A 19,515-nucleotide genomic window follows, 5' to 3' on the forward strand; every position below is an offset into this window, starting at 1 on the left:
AGAAAGCTTTGTCAGTAAGCGTTGAGAGTCCATTCCAAGCACTTCTATAGAAACATGCCAAATTGTATCCTCTGCAGTGAGATGGGAAAGGCTAGCTGAAGGAGGTTGCATTCGTCAGGCAGGTAGAAACTAGATCAGTAGAAGTCCCCTTCACATGTTCCCCTTCACATGTTCCAACAAACGTGTTAAATGTTAAACAGCTGCTACATGCATGAGCTTCCTGCTGCCAGCATCCAGAACACAATCATCCTTCATTAGGTTCCCAAGCATGCTAGACTTCTAGTTTCTAGATCTACACAGAAACTTACCTGTACCATGTAGATGACTTTAGTGATATCTTTTCCATTCACCGTATCAGGCTCTAATATCCAAGCACTGGGCAAAATCTCTCCTCGTACCATATCTTTACAAGGACGAGGCATCGACTCTTCATACACAGATTGAATAGCCAGGATGCACACATTCTCCTGGATACAAAGAAATCAGAATAAAGAGCTACCCTGAGAAAAACCCAGTAGGCGCAAGTGTGGAGTCTCTCTGCCTAGCTGTTTCCCCTTTCTTCTGTTAATTAACATTGCTGCTGGCTTTCCATAATTCAGCTGCTTTTGCTAATAGGAAAGAACGGTTCATCACAATCAGTCTTATTTGAGTCACTGGATTTGTGTCCAACCATCCATGGGATCCATAATTGTAATTATTGATTAAATTTATGGAATCGCCTATCAATAGATAAACCAAAACCAAAACCTATAAGGCAGCAAAAAATAATAAGCGCCCAAACAAAAGAGTATTTGGTATCTGAAGAAGTGTGCATGCACACCCAGAACAAACGTAGTTGGTCTCTAAGGTGCTGGTGGATTTTTTTTATTTTTTTATTTATTTCAAACAAAAGAGTTAATTGCAATAGAGAGCATAAAAAAGCTCAGATGTAACACACAATTAAAATGCTATGGCAAATAAAAAGCTATTTTAAAAAAATCTCATTGTTGCAGTGATTTTTTATGATTTATTTTATGAAAGGTGTACAACTTTCATCACAAAACAAGTTTTGATCATTTTTCTTATGCTGTGTTGGGTGAGGATTATTGAACATTGATATAGTTACCTCTTTGGCTTCTACAGAGATGCAGCAGAAGTCTCTTGGTTGCTTCTGGTAGCACAAAGAAACGTCACTCACCACGTACACTGGAATTAAATCCATAGAGTAGAAATGAGAACCATTTCCCCATTCATTTAGGCAGACTTCAATCAGACTTCACATTAAAAAAAATACAGCACTCAGAAGATTAAACTAGCTGTTTTCCCAGCTGCTTGTTCCCATGCTGCAGCAAACATGTCTCAGGAAATCTAGTTTTAGGGCGGAAAGCAGTAGATGGAGGGAAGGGTTAAGATTTCCCTCCCACCTGCTCCTTTTCATACTCACCCAGCTCAATGTTGCTGGTGATTTTCTTATGCACTTGAGCCGTGGTAATGGTTTTGTCATACAGATGTCTCTTACTAGGATCCTTCAGCATGCACAATACGGTGGAAAGGGGTTTGTCGATCATGCCTGCTCCCAGGAACCCATGTTTGGTTGCTGAAGATGAGAAGGCTTTATAATAAACTAATACATCCTTCTCCACACATTGGTATCTGATTGGAAAGGCAACAAGAAAGTGCATTTTCATTAAGAATATAATAAAAAGAGTATTGAGAATACTTGAAGGAACAGTTGCTATAAACTTACTTCCAACCAGCTGTTGCCTGGCCATTGTAAAGATTCCTCAGGTCATTTGAGCATACTGCCATAACCTTTAAAAGAAATTAAATTTCCTTGTTATAGTTATGGATGTTACAAATCCCTTACATTTAATTCAGCTTTGTTTCAATTCCATGACTGAGCTCAGCTTGAGAATGGAATTCAGTATCCTCTTGTGAAGGCCATATAATTATTCATTAATGAAATTATCCATTAAAATATAGAGACTGGGAACTATGTTTTGCTATTCTTTGAAGAATTTTCATAGTAAACAAGCAGGCTAACTGGGAAGCATAAACTGCTGCTTTCTTTGGATCGTAATTCATACTCCCATTTGCTGTCATTATAAAAACATCCACCATTCTGGATAAAAAAATGCAGCAGCTGGTCAAAATCACATGAGTTGCTGTTTCAGATACTGTATATAAAAGCACTTTCAGTGTTTTTTCTAAAACAGACCTTGGCAAATACATTCAAACTATGTTAAGGTCCTTTCAGATGTATAAACTGTAATCATACAAAACGTTTTCACTTCAGATTAAAAACAGCCAGTGAGATTATTATGGAACATTGTGGCTCCACGTACTACCACACTTTAGGTCTTGGTTTTCTTATCCAGTGGTGGGAAAGTACACTTGGACAGATAAAAGGATATCTATTATTCTCTCTCAGAATCTTCTGATTCCCTCTCTCATTAAAGCAATATTTTACATTCAGCAGAGTACATTAGTATTTTCTTGCAGCTTTAAAGCAGTGAGTTTTGTACAATTTGTATTCCCTCAGATTACATAGGGCCATCTCACAAATGACAGCTTGCATTCATGGACCCAACCTCTGTATAAGGAAAACAGGTGTAGACAATCGTGAAAAAATAATGCCAGCAAGGGCGTACCCACCACGGGGCAAGTTAGGGCAGCTGCCCTACTCTAGAAGCCAGCTGCCCCCCCCACAAGGGCGTACCCACCGCAGGGCAAGTGGGCCGCAGGCTGCCCCTCCCTAGAAGCAGGGCTGGTGGGCAGAGGCGGAGCACAGCCCGGCGGAGCGCGAGTTCGCCATTCCCGCCGCGCCGCACCCTCCCTCCAGCTCCCCGGCGCGCCCTCAGGCAAGGCCAAGCACGGCGGGGAACCAGGGAGCGCGGCGCGGTGGGCGGGAACGCCGAACTCGCGCTCCGCTGGGCTCGCGCTCCGCCTCCGCCCACCAGCCCTGCTTCTAGGGAGGGGCACAGCCCGGCGGAGCGCGAGTTCGCCGTTCCCGCCCACTTTGTGGCCCCTCCCCTTCCATGCCTTGGCCCCTCCCCTTGCCCCCCCCTAGTTTTGATCCTGGATACGCCCATGAATGCCAGTGCTTTTTTTGTTGCCATTATGTGTGAATAAGAGCTGCACTCTCACCATCTTTCAGATATACACACAACCAGAGAAATTACCCATGTAAGAAAAATATCGGATGTGAGGAGGCCCTTATAACTGTAAAGGAAAAGTTAAGTAGCAAATGTATAAAGCTTTTCTACAGCCTCCTCTAGGCCGGATTAAAAAAAGAGCCACCATCACATTAACCCACTCACCTCTGCAGTAGCATTGGCCAAGACGTGTTTGGACAGATCTTCATATCCTTTTGTAGGAGAGGATGGAAAGACGCTGGGTGAAACAACTAGGCTATGAGAATACATATGGCTGGAAGCAAGTGGTGACGGAATACCGCTCCTCCCCACAGATGAAGAGGTCATAGGGAAAGTCTCTGAAACAGATGAGACAAATAAGGAATCGGTGCCACACCAGAGAGCTGGATTGGATTTGGATGATTCTTTCGCACATGCATGATGACCTTTAGTGAATCAGTTCAACAGTCTATTTAGCAAACAGGTAGTGATACTACCTAGGTTCAAAAACAACAGTGCGGATATTCCCAGCTGTGATGACCAGGTGTATTCTGAGGTGAGCTCCCTCATCCTGAAATTCTTCTTCATAATTTAAATCAAGAGTTACAAATTCACGCATGGTCTGCATTCATCATACTAGGCACCCAGTGTGACCACTGCTGCTGGCTTTATGCCATAAGCTGATTCCTTGAACTCCACCCTCTATTGACCAAATTTGCTAGTCTAAGGTGTAACAAGTCTAACATGGCCACCCCTATGGACCTGTGGTCAACTAGAGGTTTTAAAAATATAATACATAGAACATCTTTGCTCCAGAGAAATTGGTTGGGTTAGGAATTTCCAAGGTTGAAGTTTGTTGTACTTACATATGTGCAGCCCAGTCCTTGTGGAGACTATCCATTTGGATCTTAACTAAGCAAGAGCTCTGCAACAGGTAAGTATTACACCAAAGCAAAACTCCACTTGCTCCATAAGGTCAAAGTTGTGCATTTGTTTCCTGATTGGTTGATTGCATTTGATTCCTGATTAGTTGCTTGCTTGCTCTTTTTGCTTGTTCACTGCTGGGGTGGGTTGGAGTGGAGGAGTTTCATGCCTCAGAGCTTTTGTGCTCAAAAGCTGACTTTGCTCACAGCTGACTTCCCTTACTTCCACACTACATTTCTCAAGCAGCATGTGTGAACATATATGCAATTTGGAACGGAATACATGCACAAAGAATTATGAGCCAATAAAGAACTGAAAACAGAGGACTGGATGGGAGAGTCTTCTCCAATAATGTTTATAATTGTCATCTCATTGCTGAGCTGAAAGGAGTTAGCCCATTGCTTGAGTCAGGTATTTACTAAGGAAGTGCACAATAACAAAGGTTCCAATGCATTCCTATCAGCAGACATACATCCAATTGATTTAATATTGATATTCTTTCCCCCCATGAATTTTACAAAGTCTTACCACCAGCTTTTCTATAATATGTAAAGGAGAATTAAGTAGATGGCCCCTGAAGTCTTGTTCAACTCTATAATTCTATGAAGGTAATACATGTTTCCCGTTGAAGTGTGCCATAAGATGCTGTTAACTTGCTGTGAAATTTGGGGACCTGCATTTTCTTGGAACGTGTGAAATAGCTACTGCTTAACAACTGTATCTGCTAACTGCTTTCTTTATCAAACTGCTGATGCGTGAAATACATGTTTATAACACCATGGTTATTTTACTTTTCGCCTTTTAAAAAACATATGACCCATCCCATGGAATTCATGATAAGCAGATTTATTTAACCCTCACCACTTGCAGAACCCTTTAGAAGCTGTTCAAGTACATAAAGCTGATGGTTTCTGATAGATGAGCGGCCTCTTGCATCGTCTCTTGTGTGTTCTGCATCTTTGGGAGAAGTCAGCTAGATAGGGAAAAAAGGCAATGTGCATTCACAGGTGAAAATCAATAGCCGTACTCAAATCTATCAGCTCAATATCAGACAGTCCCTTTCCTTGCCTTCTGTTACCCTTCGTGTCTTCTGCAGCAAACTTCCCAAGCAATCACATGCTTGCTTCACTTTTTTATGCCCTAAATAAGGTGTGAATAACACTTTTCAGGCCATATTAACCCATGACCAACTCTCCAGGGTCTCGTGATAAAGTGGGTGTGGCCATTTCCCTGCAAAAGGTCACTATTTTGGGGGGGATTTCAAGGGCATCGGAACTTTTGGCATCGCAATGTTTAATTCCACCCAGTGTATTTCTTTCACCGAAACACATTGTTTTCCCAGTAGTGATGTATCCATTCTGAAGGAAATCAGCCCCAAGTGCAAGGAGGGCCTGGCATGCTCTGGTCCATGGGATCACGAAGTGCCGGACACGACTAAACGACTAAACAACAAGAAGCCAAGCATCAATTTGTACTGTATAATAGACTACCCTTATGCTTCTTTGACACGTAAGTTTTTGTTTTACCTGGCATTCTTGTTTGCCAAGGGTGCTAGTAGGATAAGTGGCTGTGTTACTACTGTTGTATCCAGATGTTGGTCCCGAAGACAGACTGAGGGTGGAATCTGTGCATAAAGTGCTTGTGCTTACAAGGGTCTTCAGTTTGGTTTCTTCCTGTAATTAATAGACCAATGTTATTAACTCTAGAAAAGCAAATAGTTTTGAAGTTTGTTCACACAACCACTTAAGATACTTACTTTCCATCTACCGGTAGGTTTTTTTTCAATTCAATTTTCTCATTTCAATTTAGTTTTTTGTTTTTGCCAGCTTGCAATTTACTTAATGATGCTAAAGTGAGTGACTGGTCCTGTCTGCACTTTTGCTTAACATACAAGTAATAGATTTCCTTAAAACATAAGCAGCTGACAACTTTATGAGAAATTTAAGCTACCTATGGGAAGCAGTGCATTTTCATCTTCCCACTTTCTCTCCTCTGATGTGCACACCTGAATCTAGCACTGATTTCCACCCCTTCCAGACATTTGGCATCTTTATCCAGAGTCCTCTTTAAAAAAAATTAAGTGTAGGGTTTTAAAACAAATACCAACAACAACAACAACAACAACCTCGAAACATTATTCCAGGCAAGGAAAGGGGAGTGTCTTCATGATTGCCATAAGGGCCTGCTAATTAACAAACTGTACAGCCAGCTAGGAAGGAGGTGACATAACTGATAGCTGTTACAAAGACCAATCAATTTGCACTCTGCATAGGTGGTTTCTACAATAAAATAAAATAAAATAAAATGGGGGAAATTGGTTACTCCTCAGTTCACTTCTCTGAGGAATATTGGGCATCTGGCCAAATAAAGGTGTGAGGATCTACAGGATGTGTGTGTACACTGGCTTATTGGGGCTCTTTCTGAATTTGTAGCTGTTGGGATTTTTTCTATTTGTGGAATGCATATTTTGGGGGTGTATAATCCTGCTACATTTAGACAAATAGCTTAAATAGTTAAATTCTTATCTGAAAATTGGAAATGGAAAAAAGTGCTTCTCGTTACTTTTGTTGGTTAATTTTAGTCCGTTGCTCCTGTACTACTAGAGAAATATTTAATGTTTGATGATTATCACTTTATTATTATTATTATTATTATTATTATTATTATTATTATTATTCCGTTGGGAGCTACCCAGAGTGGCTGGGGAAACCCAGTCAGATGGGCAGGGTATAAACAAACAAACAAACAAACAAATAAAGTGATAAAAATTATTATTAATAAGCTGTATAGCATTTTTAGGACAAAAATGTGGATGCAGCTCAGAACCTTCTGACATTGGGGTGGGGTGCCATTTCCATGAGTGATAAACTGTATTTTACCTATTTAATGTATTTATATCCCACTTTCCTTCTGTGGAAATCAAGGTGGTATACATGGCATCCCCATGCTGTTTCTCATCCAAGCACTGATGATACTGGCTTTGCTTTAGAAAGGCTATTGCGTCACATGCCTCTAAAACTGGCACTATCTTCAGTGGTTTAAAACTTGCCTTCTGTAGTTGAGAGTGTATCTGCTCTCGAATGCGCCTCTTTTCTTGCTCAGCTCTTTCCCGAAGCTTGTCCCTGGCTCGTGCAATTTCCATTTTGGTCTCCTCTCGTGCCCTCTGGTAATCTCGGAGCAGCAACTCAATCTCCGAAGGATGCTGGGACTTTTTTGGTTCTTGAATTCTGGGGAGGGGGGGGAATGAAAAAATCATTACAGTCATTGTCTTATATTAATAGTTGTAAATATTAGAGCAAGCACTGCTTTATGACACTAGAATGAGAATGCACTTTACAAAAAATAATAATATTGCTTTCTCCTTTGGCTTTTGCAATTCTACAATATCTTTTTGAAGGAGAAATCATGGGATGTGGTGTGGATTGTGCTTCTTCCCTACTGAAAAGCCCTTTAGTGAAGGATTATGGGGAGAATTCAGTTTGACAACAACCCAGGAAATGAAGCGAGAGAGGCATCAACATTATAAGAAAAAAATAAATACTTCTATCTACTTCCAAGACCACCCTTCTTGAGATATGATTTTGTTTTAAAGGCTGTGAAGAGAGTTCAGACGGATCAAATAAGGCCTTCAGCTGTTTGGAACATGAACATGAGCTATCTTCTAGTCTCATCAAATTTATCATCAGTGCTGTCAAACCATATGAGTGTTTTGACACCAGTAAAGGCCCTTGGCCATCTCTACCTTGTGTTTTCCACAACATCCCGTCTCAGTTGTTGTAGGTATTCGCGGCGTCGGCTAGGGAGATCTAAATCCCTCTGGTTCGTTTCCACTGTCTGCAAAAGGCTGAGATGCTTTTGTGGGCTGAGGCTACGGCTCCTTCTGAAACACTGAAGCTTCTCCTCCCGCTGCTTTCTCAGCATTTCAATTGACTTCCTGTGCCTATAGTGGGGATGGGGGTGGAGAAAGAAAGGTTGATACTTCATATAAAATTCAGGGCCATCTGAGTTTTCAATCTCAATGGAAGAAGAATTTTTAGGTACCAGTGATAAAATCTTGCTTTCAGACATAAAGGCTGATCCTAAGAATAATTACTCAGAAGTGCGTGCCAATGGAATTTGTTGGGCTTACTCCCAGGCTAGTGAGTACCAGAATGCAGCTTTATCTGCTAAAGAGTTTTATCATTGTATTTTCATTGCTACCCCGGTGTATTGTGTATGGCAGCTTTGTCAGCAGATTGGAATCCGTAACACAGGCATGGCCAAACTTGGCCCTCTATATGTTTTGGGACTACAACTCCCATCATCACTAGCTAACAGGACCAGTGGTCAGGGATGGTGGGAATTGTAGTCCCAAAACAGCTGGAGGTCCAACTTTGGTCATGCCTGCCTTAACCCTACCTACCACTGCCTTAAACTGTGTCAGAGAAGAATTTGGTTGCCTATTAGGAGCAATGATAAGTGGCAGTGCTGAATGTTTATGTTGTTGAAATGATCATCATACCCTTGAAGGCTGAGTGGCTTTTCATTTCGTGTGTGTGTGTGTGTGTGTGTGTGTGTGTGTGTGTGTGTGTGTGTGTGTGTTACCTCTACCCAATGAAACTCTTGCAACTTTGAGGGAAGAATGAGAGTTGGATTACACGAGATACAGGGCTGTTGCTGAAAACGGTAGCTCTAAGTGAAGTTCCTAACTTTCCTCTCTCTAACAGCTAATCTAACTGTTCCAGGATGATGGTGTCGGAACAGACCTTGGCTGAAGCTCAGTGCAGCCAGAAAGCAAAAGGGACCGTCAAGGACCAATTCATGTGGTCCTAGTTAGTCAAACCATGTCTAAGTTTCTCCTCTCCCAACCTTACCTCAATTACAGCTGCCAGGGGCGGGATGAGAATATGCTGCATCATGAAGTTAAGACTCTGGGTAACTGAGGCTGCGTTATTACAGAAAGGGAGAATGTGACACATGGAGGCTGTTGTCAGCAGCTGCTTTGTCTTCAGAACACATGGTTCTCTTGTTGTTTATTAAATTTGTATACTGCCCTATAGCCGTAGATTTCATGGTGGTTCACAACATGGAATTACATTATAAGAGACACAAAATACATAATAAAATACAAAACAAAAATAACAAAAACAAACCAATAACACCCCCCCCATTCTAAACAAATACATCCAACAGATCCTGTAGTTTATTAAGAAGAAATATTCAAGATTGAAAAGCACTACTTCTAGCCAATTTTCTATTATTTCAAATGTAAAGTAATTCACCTTTCATAGAGTCGCTGTTTTATGGGTACTGATGTCAAGTCCTCAACTACTCCACTCTGAAGAATCCTCAGCTGGGCATCTGTTTCTCCAATGCCATAACTCAGCTTTGCTTCAGTAAGTTCCACGGTAAGAGGATGCTGGTTCATCTCTAAGTGTATGCCAGACATAATCTGGGCACGCTCTCTTCGGAGCCCCTCAATCTCCCTGGCTCTCCTTTCACTAAGCTGGGATCTCTCTTCTGCTCCAGATGCTCTTGTGTTAACGGTCTTCCTTTCTGCCTGGCTGTGAATATCACCAGCACTTCTAGTCAGGCTAGTGAAAGAAGAACGAGAACCTCCCTGCACACCACACCAGTTGCTGAATTTATTGTGCAGAGGCAGGTCACGAAGACTGTAGCTTCGAAGTCTGTGGGTCTTTACTAAGGAGGTATTCTCACTCAGTAGAATTTCAGTGTTGCATTCACTTTCAGTATCAGATCCTGTATTGTCATCTTCACCATCATCTTGCACACTGCTCCTTTCAGACATTGGAAAAGGGCAGTGCTTTTGGTTTCTCTGTGTCTGTTGGTGTTGCGGAGAAAAAGAATCAGGCACACATTCTGGTGTCTCATTTAATGGTCTTTGTAATGACTTTTTAGTGGGTGAGCATTCTGAATTTCTAATGGGACTTTCATATTTGATTCTTCCAGAGAAGTTTCTCGCCCTCCTCGTGGCTCGTATCTGGCGAAATGAACGCTCCACTGGAACAGCCTCTCGGTGATCATCAAGTAAGTATTCCCCATGGCTAGAAAGTTCTAAAGTGCTGCTTGAATGATAAAGTCTTTTGGTGTGAACTGCAGTATGCGTGTCAATAGTAAACCTGTGCTTTTGTTTTGAAGCACCTGAAAATTCTCTAGCTGCATTGTTATCAAAGCCATTTTCAGGCATTTTGTACATTTCCTTGCTCTCTCTAGACGTGGTAGACTCACTGTCCACCTCAGTTTGTGAAGAAGAGTCGACACATGGCTCCCAAGATCCAAAGTCATATTGTGGAGCTGAACCATTTCCCCTAAAACTTGTTTCTGAGCTTGCAGTACGTTTCCGTTGTCCAACAGATCCTTTGAAAGAACAAGCAGACTTGCCTGATGTAAACTGCTGGCTGACTGGAGTGGCACTAAGAGTCAAAATTGGGGAAGAGGCTCGGTCAACTAGCAAGCTATTATCCCTTATTCTTGGAATGTCAGCTTTACCAACAGGCTTCCTGTCCTGAGAGTAGCATGCTGGAGACAGAGAAATGCTAGAGGCAGGGTTACTAACCACAACATCTGAAGACTCGGGTCTAGAACCAAGTGAAGATGCAACAGGGGAAAGTACTGCTGGGGCATGTAATGGTACTATTGGCACCTTTGATGAAGAACTGGAATGTCTACTTAAGGAAGGCTGAGGCATAAAAGAATCTTCTGGAATATCATGGCTTCCCTTGTCAAGCATGCCCTGCATTTTGTGTTCCATGCCTTCTGACATTCTCTCCTTAGTCAGAGCTACAGTATCTGTATGCACAAACTTCACAATAACATTTACCTCCTGAGACTTCATTGTCTCACTTTCCACATTAGTGTTGATTTTCCTTTCCTTGTCTTTGTTCTGAGGGTGTCCTAAAATATCTGTCTGAATGCCTATGTCTTCTGTTGTTTGGGTACAGCTGTCAGTCACAGTGGTTCTTGAGCTTTCTTCAACTGCTTTATGGTCACTTGGTTCGCTATCTTTAACATTCTGTAAGGACAAATTTCCCAGCAGCTCAGAAGTGTTGTGAAGCAGCTGTGAAAGGTGCAGGGAAAGATTCTGGACACTTGACCAAGAAGAAGGCTGTTGGAATGTATCCTTGCTTGGCTCAGGATTTCTTGCAGATATATCTGTGTTGCTTCTCCTGTGTCTCTTCTGCCTTCTATGCCTTGTTGGCGCCTCTGTCTGTGTTTCCTGTTCGCAAGTGAGTAGTTCTTGTGGTTTATTGGAGGATTTCTCCGACTCAGAAGGGTAGAGAAGAACAATTTCGTCAACTTGCATGGAAGCCTTTCCAGGCTGCTGAGAACCATTTTCACATCTGGAAATGCAGTTTTCTGGCGTAGCCTCAAGTTCATCATGAGAAACGTTGGTACAAGGCTTGCCACTCTCATCTGAATGGGTAGAGTCAAAGCCTTCTCTTGCAACATCCCATCCCTGGAGATCTTCTGTGCTACTTATGGTGCTGGATAACAATCTTGCATTAGCATATGAACTGAGATGAGAACGGAAAGGGGAGATTTGAGAATTCAAACCATTATCCACACTGGAGCACCTCATAACTGCTTGATTATCCAAACTCAGTGGAGGTGGGTTGCTAGAGACATCACTTGCACTTCCAAAAACATATTGTTTCCAACCAATCTTGCAGCATTCATCTTGCTGCCATGGGTGAATATATGGGTTGATATCGCTTGAACTGAAGTGCATTGCATCTTTATTGTCTGTTGCCTCCATTTGATGTCTTAGATCTTCATGTGTACTCAAACTGTGTCGGTGTGCCGAAGAAACATTATTTGAATACTTCTCTGTTTCTGTATCCACGGGATTGCCAGTTTTGTGGGCAACAGCTACTGGATAGTGAGCAGAGGAAGGATTTGAAGAGTGACTTTCCTGAGTGCTCTCTCTACAGTTTCTTTTATCACAGTAATTAGACCTCTGGGCTTGAATGGATTTCTTTTGAAATCTGGGTTTATATTTAACTGGCACAACATTGTCTGTCTTTAATTTGGATAAGCCTTCAGCTCTGTGCAGGTCATCCTCAGTTGGAGATGGTGGTTCAACACTCATATTTAACTCTTGTAATGACTTAGAGGTAGAATGTACAGAAAGGTCAACTTTAGAAGTTTCTGAAGCACATTCAAAATTAGATATAACAGTAATAGATGGTGCTGATAAGCTATGACTCTGCAAACATGGCCGTTGCCCATCTCCTTTGCTTCTGTTTGAATTCTGTGAAGTAAAAACTGCATTTTCATTTTTAATTATCTCTGGTGCAGGTTCTTCCTGCAAAGTCAAACAGCTGCTTCCTGATAAATACTTTGAGGACATGCTGTCATTTAATATTGAAATATTTAGCTGTTCCGACATTAAAGATTCTCTCTTACTCTTCATCACCTTATGTGCAATTATATGATGATTATTGGCATTTGTATTAGGGAAGTTGTCTAAATCAACACTGCTACTTAACTGTGGTGTACTCTGATCTTCTTGCAAGTCAAGACTTGAATGCAATGTGTGATGTAAAGTTTTGCCAATGTTTTCTAAATAGGCTTTTTGCACTGAAGCTGTATCCTTTGGTTCTTCACAAACATCTCTTTCATAATGGAATGCTTCAGTTTTCAATTCATGTATTTTGCTGCAATCTAAAGCTGAGTTTCTTTGAGAGCCAGAGTTAGTATCAGAAAGTGGGAGGCAACCACTTTCTTTCATAGGAGAAAAAGAAGTCGTTTCAGAAGCACATGGCTGTGGGTCTACTATCACAGAATTGTCACACTGGCTTTCCTGCAACAGACTGCTGGCAAGTGCAGGAGAGTTTGATGCAGCAGCATTCAGAGGACCATGTCTCTCAGCATTACTATAACTAGTATTGAGGCTAGAAGAGGTATCTGGAGAATAGCAAGCAACGCTTGGAAAACCCTGATGACAAAATGCTTGACTTTCTTGTACTCGAAATGAAGTTGACAAAAAGGTATTCTGCAGTGAGTCAGTATATGGTGGACAGAGAGCAGATGTGAAGCCTTCCGGTGATTTGGGGGACTCTAGAATGTCCACATTTTTAAGCACAGTACTAGTGGAGATATCTTCAACTGAACATAAAGCAGGTGGCAATGCTTTGCCACTTAGAACTATTTGTTCTAAACTTTGATAGTTAAGCAAGCTTTCCGCTTGCAATTTTATTTCTGTCCTATCCACATAATCCCCAGGCTGTGAAGACTCAATATTTTCTTGTTTATGTAGACATTCAGGGGAATAATCTTGACCTTGCTTTTCCTTCTGATACATTTCCGCCACTCGCTGAGTATTTTTGGTACTATAACTAGAAATAGTGATTTTGCTGTCTTGCTGGTGTACAGAGTAATCACCCACAGTTGAGGCAGGGACATTAAAAATGTCTGAGTCCAAATATTTGCTTTCCCCATAATACAAAGCATCAGCTTTGTAGTTGCCTGTAGGGCATTCTAGCAAATGTGTGGGAAGCCCTGTTGAGCTATTCAAGTGACTAGCAGAGTATTCAGACAAATAAGAACTCATCCTGCATCCTGCAGCTTTGTCTTCACCAAAATGAGCATTTCCCCATAGGGCTTGGTCAGAACACCCTGAAAGTTTTGCTCCATCCTCAGATATTGCTATAGAGTCATTTAAGCACCCCATACAGAGATCATTAGAAGTTCTGAACACACAAATCTTAGTTTCTGGTTGACACTCCATTTCTCCAATACTATTTATTCTGCATTCTGTCTTGATGCAATCAGTGCCTAGGGATTTATTTGTCTGTTCATATGGGACTGGTGAATTCAAATCTTTCTGACTGACATTACTGTTAAAAGACTCGTGAGAAGAAAGCTCTGGTAGCAATGGTGTTGCTTCTTCTACATTTTCTCTGAAACCTGAAGAGGGATAAGTAGTTGTTTTATCTGAGGTTAATGAGTCTGATGTGGCAGTTTCTTTGTGTGATGTGCTTAATGAATTTAAACAATTTTCTTCTTCTTTTGTGCTGTATTCTCCTCGAAACCTGTCCGCATCATCACTTGTACTTTCAGAGGGAAACAATGTCTGGAGAGGACTAGCTTTGTTTTGTGGGTCATCAGTAGAAGCTGATACTAGTGATGCATGGCATTCTGCTATATATGGTTTTGAAAATGTGTCATCCTTACTAGGATTCTGCTCAGGTGCAGTGTAATTAGACATTTTATTGGAAATAAAGTCTCCCTTCCCCTGTCCATCCTGTCCTAGCTGATCAGGAGGAAATGTAATACATTTATTGTTCATGACAATGTCAGAAAGTGAGTCATTTCCTCCCCCTTTGTTAAAGGTATGTGACATTCTAGCTTGCAAGTCACTATCCATTTGTGTTTCATAGTACTGGAGAACTACTTCATTGTTGATACTATTACTTAATAGCATTTCAGGATTGCTTATTATAGTATGGTCACCCTTCATGTTTTCTTCATCTGTACTTATTCCAGGCAGCAAAGAACTATATGCAGATTGATTACAAAGGTCTTCAGCAGGCGCAGAAGTTAACCCATAGTTGTGATTTCTGTGTTCTAGCGGACCTGTTTGGTTAATGGGCATCGAGTCATCAAAAATTTCATTCCCTGAAAAAATTAGAGGCAGCCTTTTCTTTTCTTCTGATAAATCACTTAACATGCTGTCATTGTTTGAAAACCAGTAACTGCATTTGTTCTCTAACAGAAATCTAGCTTGATTTTGTGAACCATCCACTTCTAGGCTTTCTCTATTTTCTTCGAAATTTCCCCCAACCTTTTGTGTTTTTAAAATATACACATTTTGTATATTAGTACTTTGGTCCAGTTTCTTAGCTGTTGCCAATGGTAGGGGGTGTGTTGGATGTGTTGTTTCTTTTTCCTTAGGTATGCAGTTAACTGGCATGAATTTATCATCACATATGCTTCCACCAAAATTTGTATCACAGTGTTCTGAAATATTTCCATGAGAATTTGTAGAAAGACATTTAGATCCATTAATATTTTCACCACTGTCAGTTTGTTTAAATTCTTCACTAATCCCACACTGTCCAATTACAGCTCTATTGTCACTTGCACAACCATTACTATTGTCTTCTGGTGTCTCATTAATTATACCTGTGTAAGTCCAAAGCCCTGGTGGTTTTTCATGTTGCTGTGTTTTAATAACATCAAGACATACTTCTGTTATCTGGTGCACATCCTGCTCTTCTTCCAGATTAGAAGAAGTGAAGTATATTTCTGGTATTTCAGAATTTGTTCCATTATTGGTGTTGTCACAATTAATAAAACCATGGCCTGGGTTTTCTTGCTGCAATACAACATTGCCATCAGTGTGTAGCTCAGTTAACCTGGAATTCACATTTTCTGTTGTATCACAATGTTCTTTGCTCACCGTTTCAGAACAAATCACGTCTCCATTAACTTCATTTTCTTGAAGAACAGTCTTGGGGTACATTAACAAGCTTTCTATTACAGATGCCTCATTGTCAGTATATATATATTTATCATCTTCACTATAGGTTAAAGCATCTTCTTGCCTACACTCAGTGGTTATTGCAGTTGCCGAGGGCTCAAAACTCGGGACGTTTTCTAAAATTCTGTCAACCTGAACTGGTTTTTCACATTCGTCAAGTAAGTCTGTAATATTTTGAGTAACAATGGTTGGCACACTGCACTTAGAGTTCGCTTCTATGTCTTCAAGACAATCACTCTGTTTTACAGTTTCATGGATTTTATTTTCATTAACACTGCTTGAATGAATAATGCTATCAGGTTCCATTGCTGGTTTTGTTGGACATGGTTCTCCTTTGTTTTCATCAATCAGCTGGATATTTGTTTCTTCATGCGTCACTGTTGCAGCCAGCTTCCTATAATGTTCCTCACTGGTACTCTGAACCAAGCTAACATTTTCTGAGTTCACCCTACTCTCTACAGTTTCCCATTGAAATTCACCTCTATGGTAATTGTGCAACCTCTGACTATATTTAATTTCCGATATGTCACATTCCAACTTATTGACACTATTCATTAATTTAATAAGTTCTTCAGAGTTTATTGTCTTACTATTAAGTTCACATTTATTATCTTCAGAAGTAGTTAAAGCTCCAGTATCAACACCATTTTTTGGATGTTCAGATTCTTTACCGATACACAGATTCTGTTCTTGGACGGCTGTGACTGATTCAATTCCATCATTTCCCAGCATTCCTCCACAGTCCTTTTCATTGTTATTTCTGGCTTGCTTAGAATTCACTTCCATTCCTGGGCCATCGTTTTCGCTAAAGTCCACATGGAAAACTGTAGCTTCTTTCCCCCCTCTTGATGCAGGTATATGCCAAGCTTTGGTTTTGCCAGACTGAACACTGGGGCCTAACAAAAAAGTATCTTCAACTTCCTGTTGCACTGTGAATTTCTGATCAGTGATGCCAACAGAGTTAGGATCATTTACATTATTTTCCACAGAACTAGATTTGGTCAGATGAACATCCTTAAGTGCCATGGAACCCTGACATTTCCCAGCATATTTTCCCATTCCAGCTGTGTCTTGATAATGCACATTTGAATTAGATTGGAAAGTGGATTTATCACTATCAACTGATAGTTTAGTTTCCCCCCCATTCTTGTCCATATTTGAACACATTGATTTGTCAGTCACCAAATCCATAGAAGTAGATGAAGATGTTCCCTGGCCAGAAAAAGAGAGCATGGTCTTTCCCCCTTCACTGGTCTGTTCCATCATATTTTCAGCATCAGAAGTTAACAAAACATTTTGGCTAACTCTACTTCCAGAATAGTCAAGTTCTGAACCTGAATGAGAATCACTTGTTAATAATTTAGTCTGAATTTCACAGTTACTTTCTGAACATAAGTCTTTCTCTTGAGCTTCTTCTTCTACTTCTCTAAATGAAGGTACCTCTAAAGCAGATTCTGTCACAGCATCTCTCTTTTCTTGCACACTGAATCTCTCAGTCTCAGAAATTTGTATTGGTAGAGAAAACTGATCACTGTGGCAAAAATCTGTTTTCTTACTTTGACACAATTTATTCTCTCTAACAATTTCTTCTGCAGCCACTTGTTGGTATCTTGTTTTTGGCACCAGATCAAAATTACTTCCACAATGTCTTAATAAGTATATATTGTCACTAGAATATTCTTCTTCCCCAACATTGTTGGTACTCTCGCTTAATGCATCACAGAGAAAGAAACTTTCATCACTAAATAAATTTACTCCCTCTTTTGAAAACAAATGTTCATGACCTTGATACTTTTTCTGTGCTTTACCCAATGCAATCAAGTCAGGAGATCCACTAGGTACCGTGCAGGTGGATTTATCTATGAGGTTTAAGTCAACTACCTCTGAGTCTCTTATGTTGCTGTTAGAGTCACAATCAAAGTCTTCTTTTTCAATTGTTCTAAAGAGGCATTCTTTGAAATTAGTATTTACATAAATGTCTTCTTTCTGTATAGTAGCAGATCCACCCTCAGATAATTCATCAGGTTGCTGGCAATTAGACTCAGGTGGAGAAGCAACTTCAGAATAACCATATTTTGTAGAACCATGACCAAACTGAACGTTTTTGGTTGACAGAGAAAATGGTGGCATGTCTCCTGGAGCTTCAATTTCAAGGTGTTTCCTTGTTTCTGGAAAAGGTACTGATGGTGAAAATAATGTTTCTATCATGTCTGGCTCATGAGAAACCCAATACGGTTTTTTATAACAGGAGACAAATGATAATTCCGCAGCTGACTGCCTTAAGTCATCTTTCTTCATCCAGCAGTTTGACTTGTTAATAGGGTGAAGCTGAGCAACCCGGAACTCTGAGTGATCTTGGGAAGAAGGCATTGTTATGATGGGGCTGGCCTTTCCATTTTTTGAGTCACAAGACAACCAAGCATCTGGGAAAACAGGAAGGTTTTCACCTGCAGCATTTGATTGTTGATCAAATGAACTCTCTGTTCCTGAAACACAAATTTCCATTTCTTTTACTGATTGATCATAAATGCTACTAGAACTAGACTGTGTACTAGCATCCAGATAAAAAGAATCAGTATTCAGATTCAAGTCATTGGGTCTTTTTACACTTTCCTTACAGATCTCATGGTTTTGCTGCTTGTTGCTCTTTATGGATTTTGACCTTGGGTTTTGCAAATTCCAAAAAGCCTCTGCGGGAACTTCATCAAATGACTCTAATTTGGACTCCTCTGCTATATCTTCTCCTGGAACTTCATCAACATCCCCTAGACTATCAAGAGAAAAGCTTCTTTCATTCATAGTCCAATTATGGTTTGATAAAGGTGTGTTTGCTAACAGTGAGGCAGACTGACAGTTATTAACAGGTTCTTGATGGACCTCAAGAAAGTTAATTGTATCTTGACTTTCAGTTTTCTTCACTTTTCCTGAAAGAGAATCTTGGGACATCTGGCTGTCATCACTTTCAGAACCTTCCAGCTCAACTGTGTCCTTGATTCCAGATGACTCCGTATGACTCAGTTGACTTCTCAGGATATTTGCACTAGCAGATGAAAGAGAATCTACAGAATAGGCGCTATCCGTATCAGAAAACTCAATGTCATCATCTTCTTGCAAGCTTCTCAGTGGTTTGGGGACTGCTTTTGAGATTCCATCGCTCAACACCTCAGCACTGTGCCATTTTTCCCCCTCATGACAGAGTGGTGTGGGGGCATTTATATTGTTAAGGCTTCTTGCTGAAGTTGCTAACCTAAGGAGTTCAAGCTCTTCCTCTGATTGTTTGTCCTTTGAATGTCTTTTCACATTATTTGCTGTTTGGCTTAGGTGCTTTTCTGGTAGTTCACCATATATTGCTGATTTTTTAAGTTCCATGGAGGAATTTCCTGGAAGTGAAGTTTTGTGCTTTTTTCTTATATCAGTTCTAGTCTTTCTGCTAGCTTCCTGAGTGCCACTCTTTTCTAAGTGCTTCCCTTTATGCTGATTTGAATCTGCCGGTGCTTTTAGTTTTCCCACCTGTCTTCCTGTTTCAGATTCACTTTTTTTCTTGAAGTGGTCAGGAGAACTGGTCTTAGAAATCTCGGTTTTAGATCTGGTTTGCCTTGGTCTCCTATCTGATTTCTCCATTGTTTCGTTATCTTCGTAGATAAGAGAAATTACTGCTGCATTACTACTGTCATGGTTCACTCTTCCTTTACTTCCCAAATATAATGACTTTTGAATTTTGATCTGCTGTCTGTTGGTTGGGCAGGCATAATCTCTGTCATCATGAATGTTATCTCTTCTGGAAAGTTCTTTAATTGTTCTTGGAGGATACTCTACAGTCAGTGATTTCCTTGGTTGGTTGACTTCACAGCATCCATGGCTGTGTGCTGAGGTAGGTACTTGAGAGGGATCCCTCTTCACGAAAAAACTGTAAAAACAAAACCAACAATATGTTAAATAATTTGCTTTATGGTGGTTTTTCTTAAGGCAGGTACAACATTGCTTTCATAATCA

The 19,515-nt window shown here is 40.6% G+C and overlaps 1 protein-coding gene across 2 annotated transcripts in view; it reads right to left on the bottom strand.

Moving 5' to 3' along the window:
- Positions 1 to 19,515, bottom strand: part of STARD9 (StAR related lipid transfer domain containing 9) — an 86,897-nt gene that overhangs the window by 3,018 nt on the left and 64,364 nt on the right. For both annotated transcript variants that reach the window (XM_088670150.1, XM_088670146.1), the window contains exons 23-32: positions 9,299 to 19,429; positions 7,780 to 7,977; positions 7,087 to 7,264; positions 5,564 to 5,710; positions 4,899 to 5,010; positions 3,300 to 3,472; positions 1,727 to 1,791; positions 1,424 to 1,632; positions 1,106 to 1,185; positions 309 to 467 (exon numbers count right to left, since the gene is read on the bottom strand). In XM_088670150.1, the coding sequence (XP_088526276.1) occupies positions 309 to 467; positions 1,106 to 1,185; positions 1,424 to 1,632; positions 1,727 to 1,791; positions 3,300 to 3,472; positions 4,899 to 5,010; positions 5,564 to 5,710; positions 7,087 to 7,264; positions 7,780 to 7,977; positions 9,299 to 19,429 (11,452 nt within the window). The remainder of the gene's footprint in view (positions 1 to 308; positions 468 to 1,105; positions 1,186 to 1,423; positions 1,633 to 1,726; positions 1,792 to 3,299; positions 3,473 to 4,898; positions 5,011 to 5,563; positions 5,711 to 7,086; positions 7,265 to 7,779; positions 7,978 to 9,298; positions 19,430 to 19,515) is intronic.

The sequence above is a fragment of the Zootoca vivipara genome, chromosome 1 (assembly GCF_965207765.1).
Source record: "Zootoca vivipara chromosome 1, rZooViv2.hap1.1, whole genome shotgun sequence".
Taxonomy (NCBI): domain Eukaryota; kingdom Metazoa; phylum Chordata; class Lepidosauria; order Squamata; family Lacertidae; genus Zootoca; species Zootoca vivipara.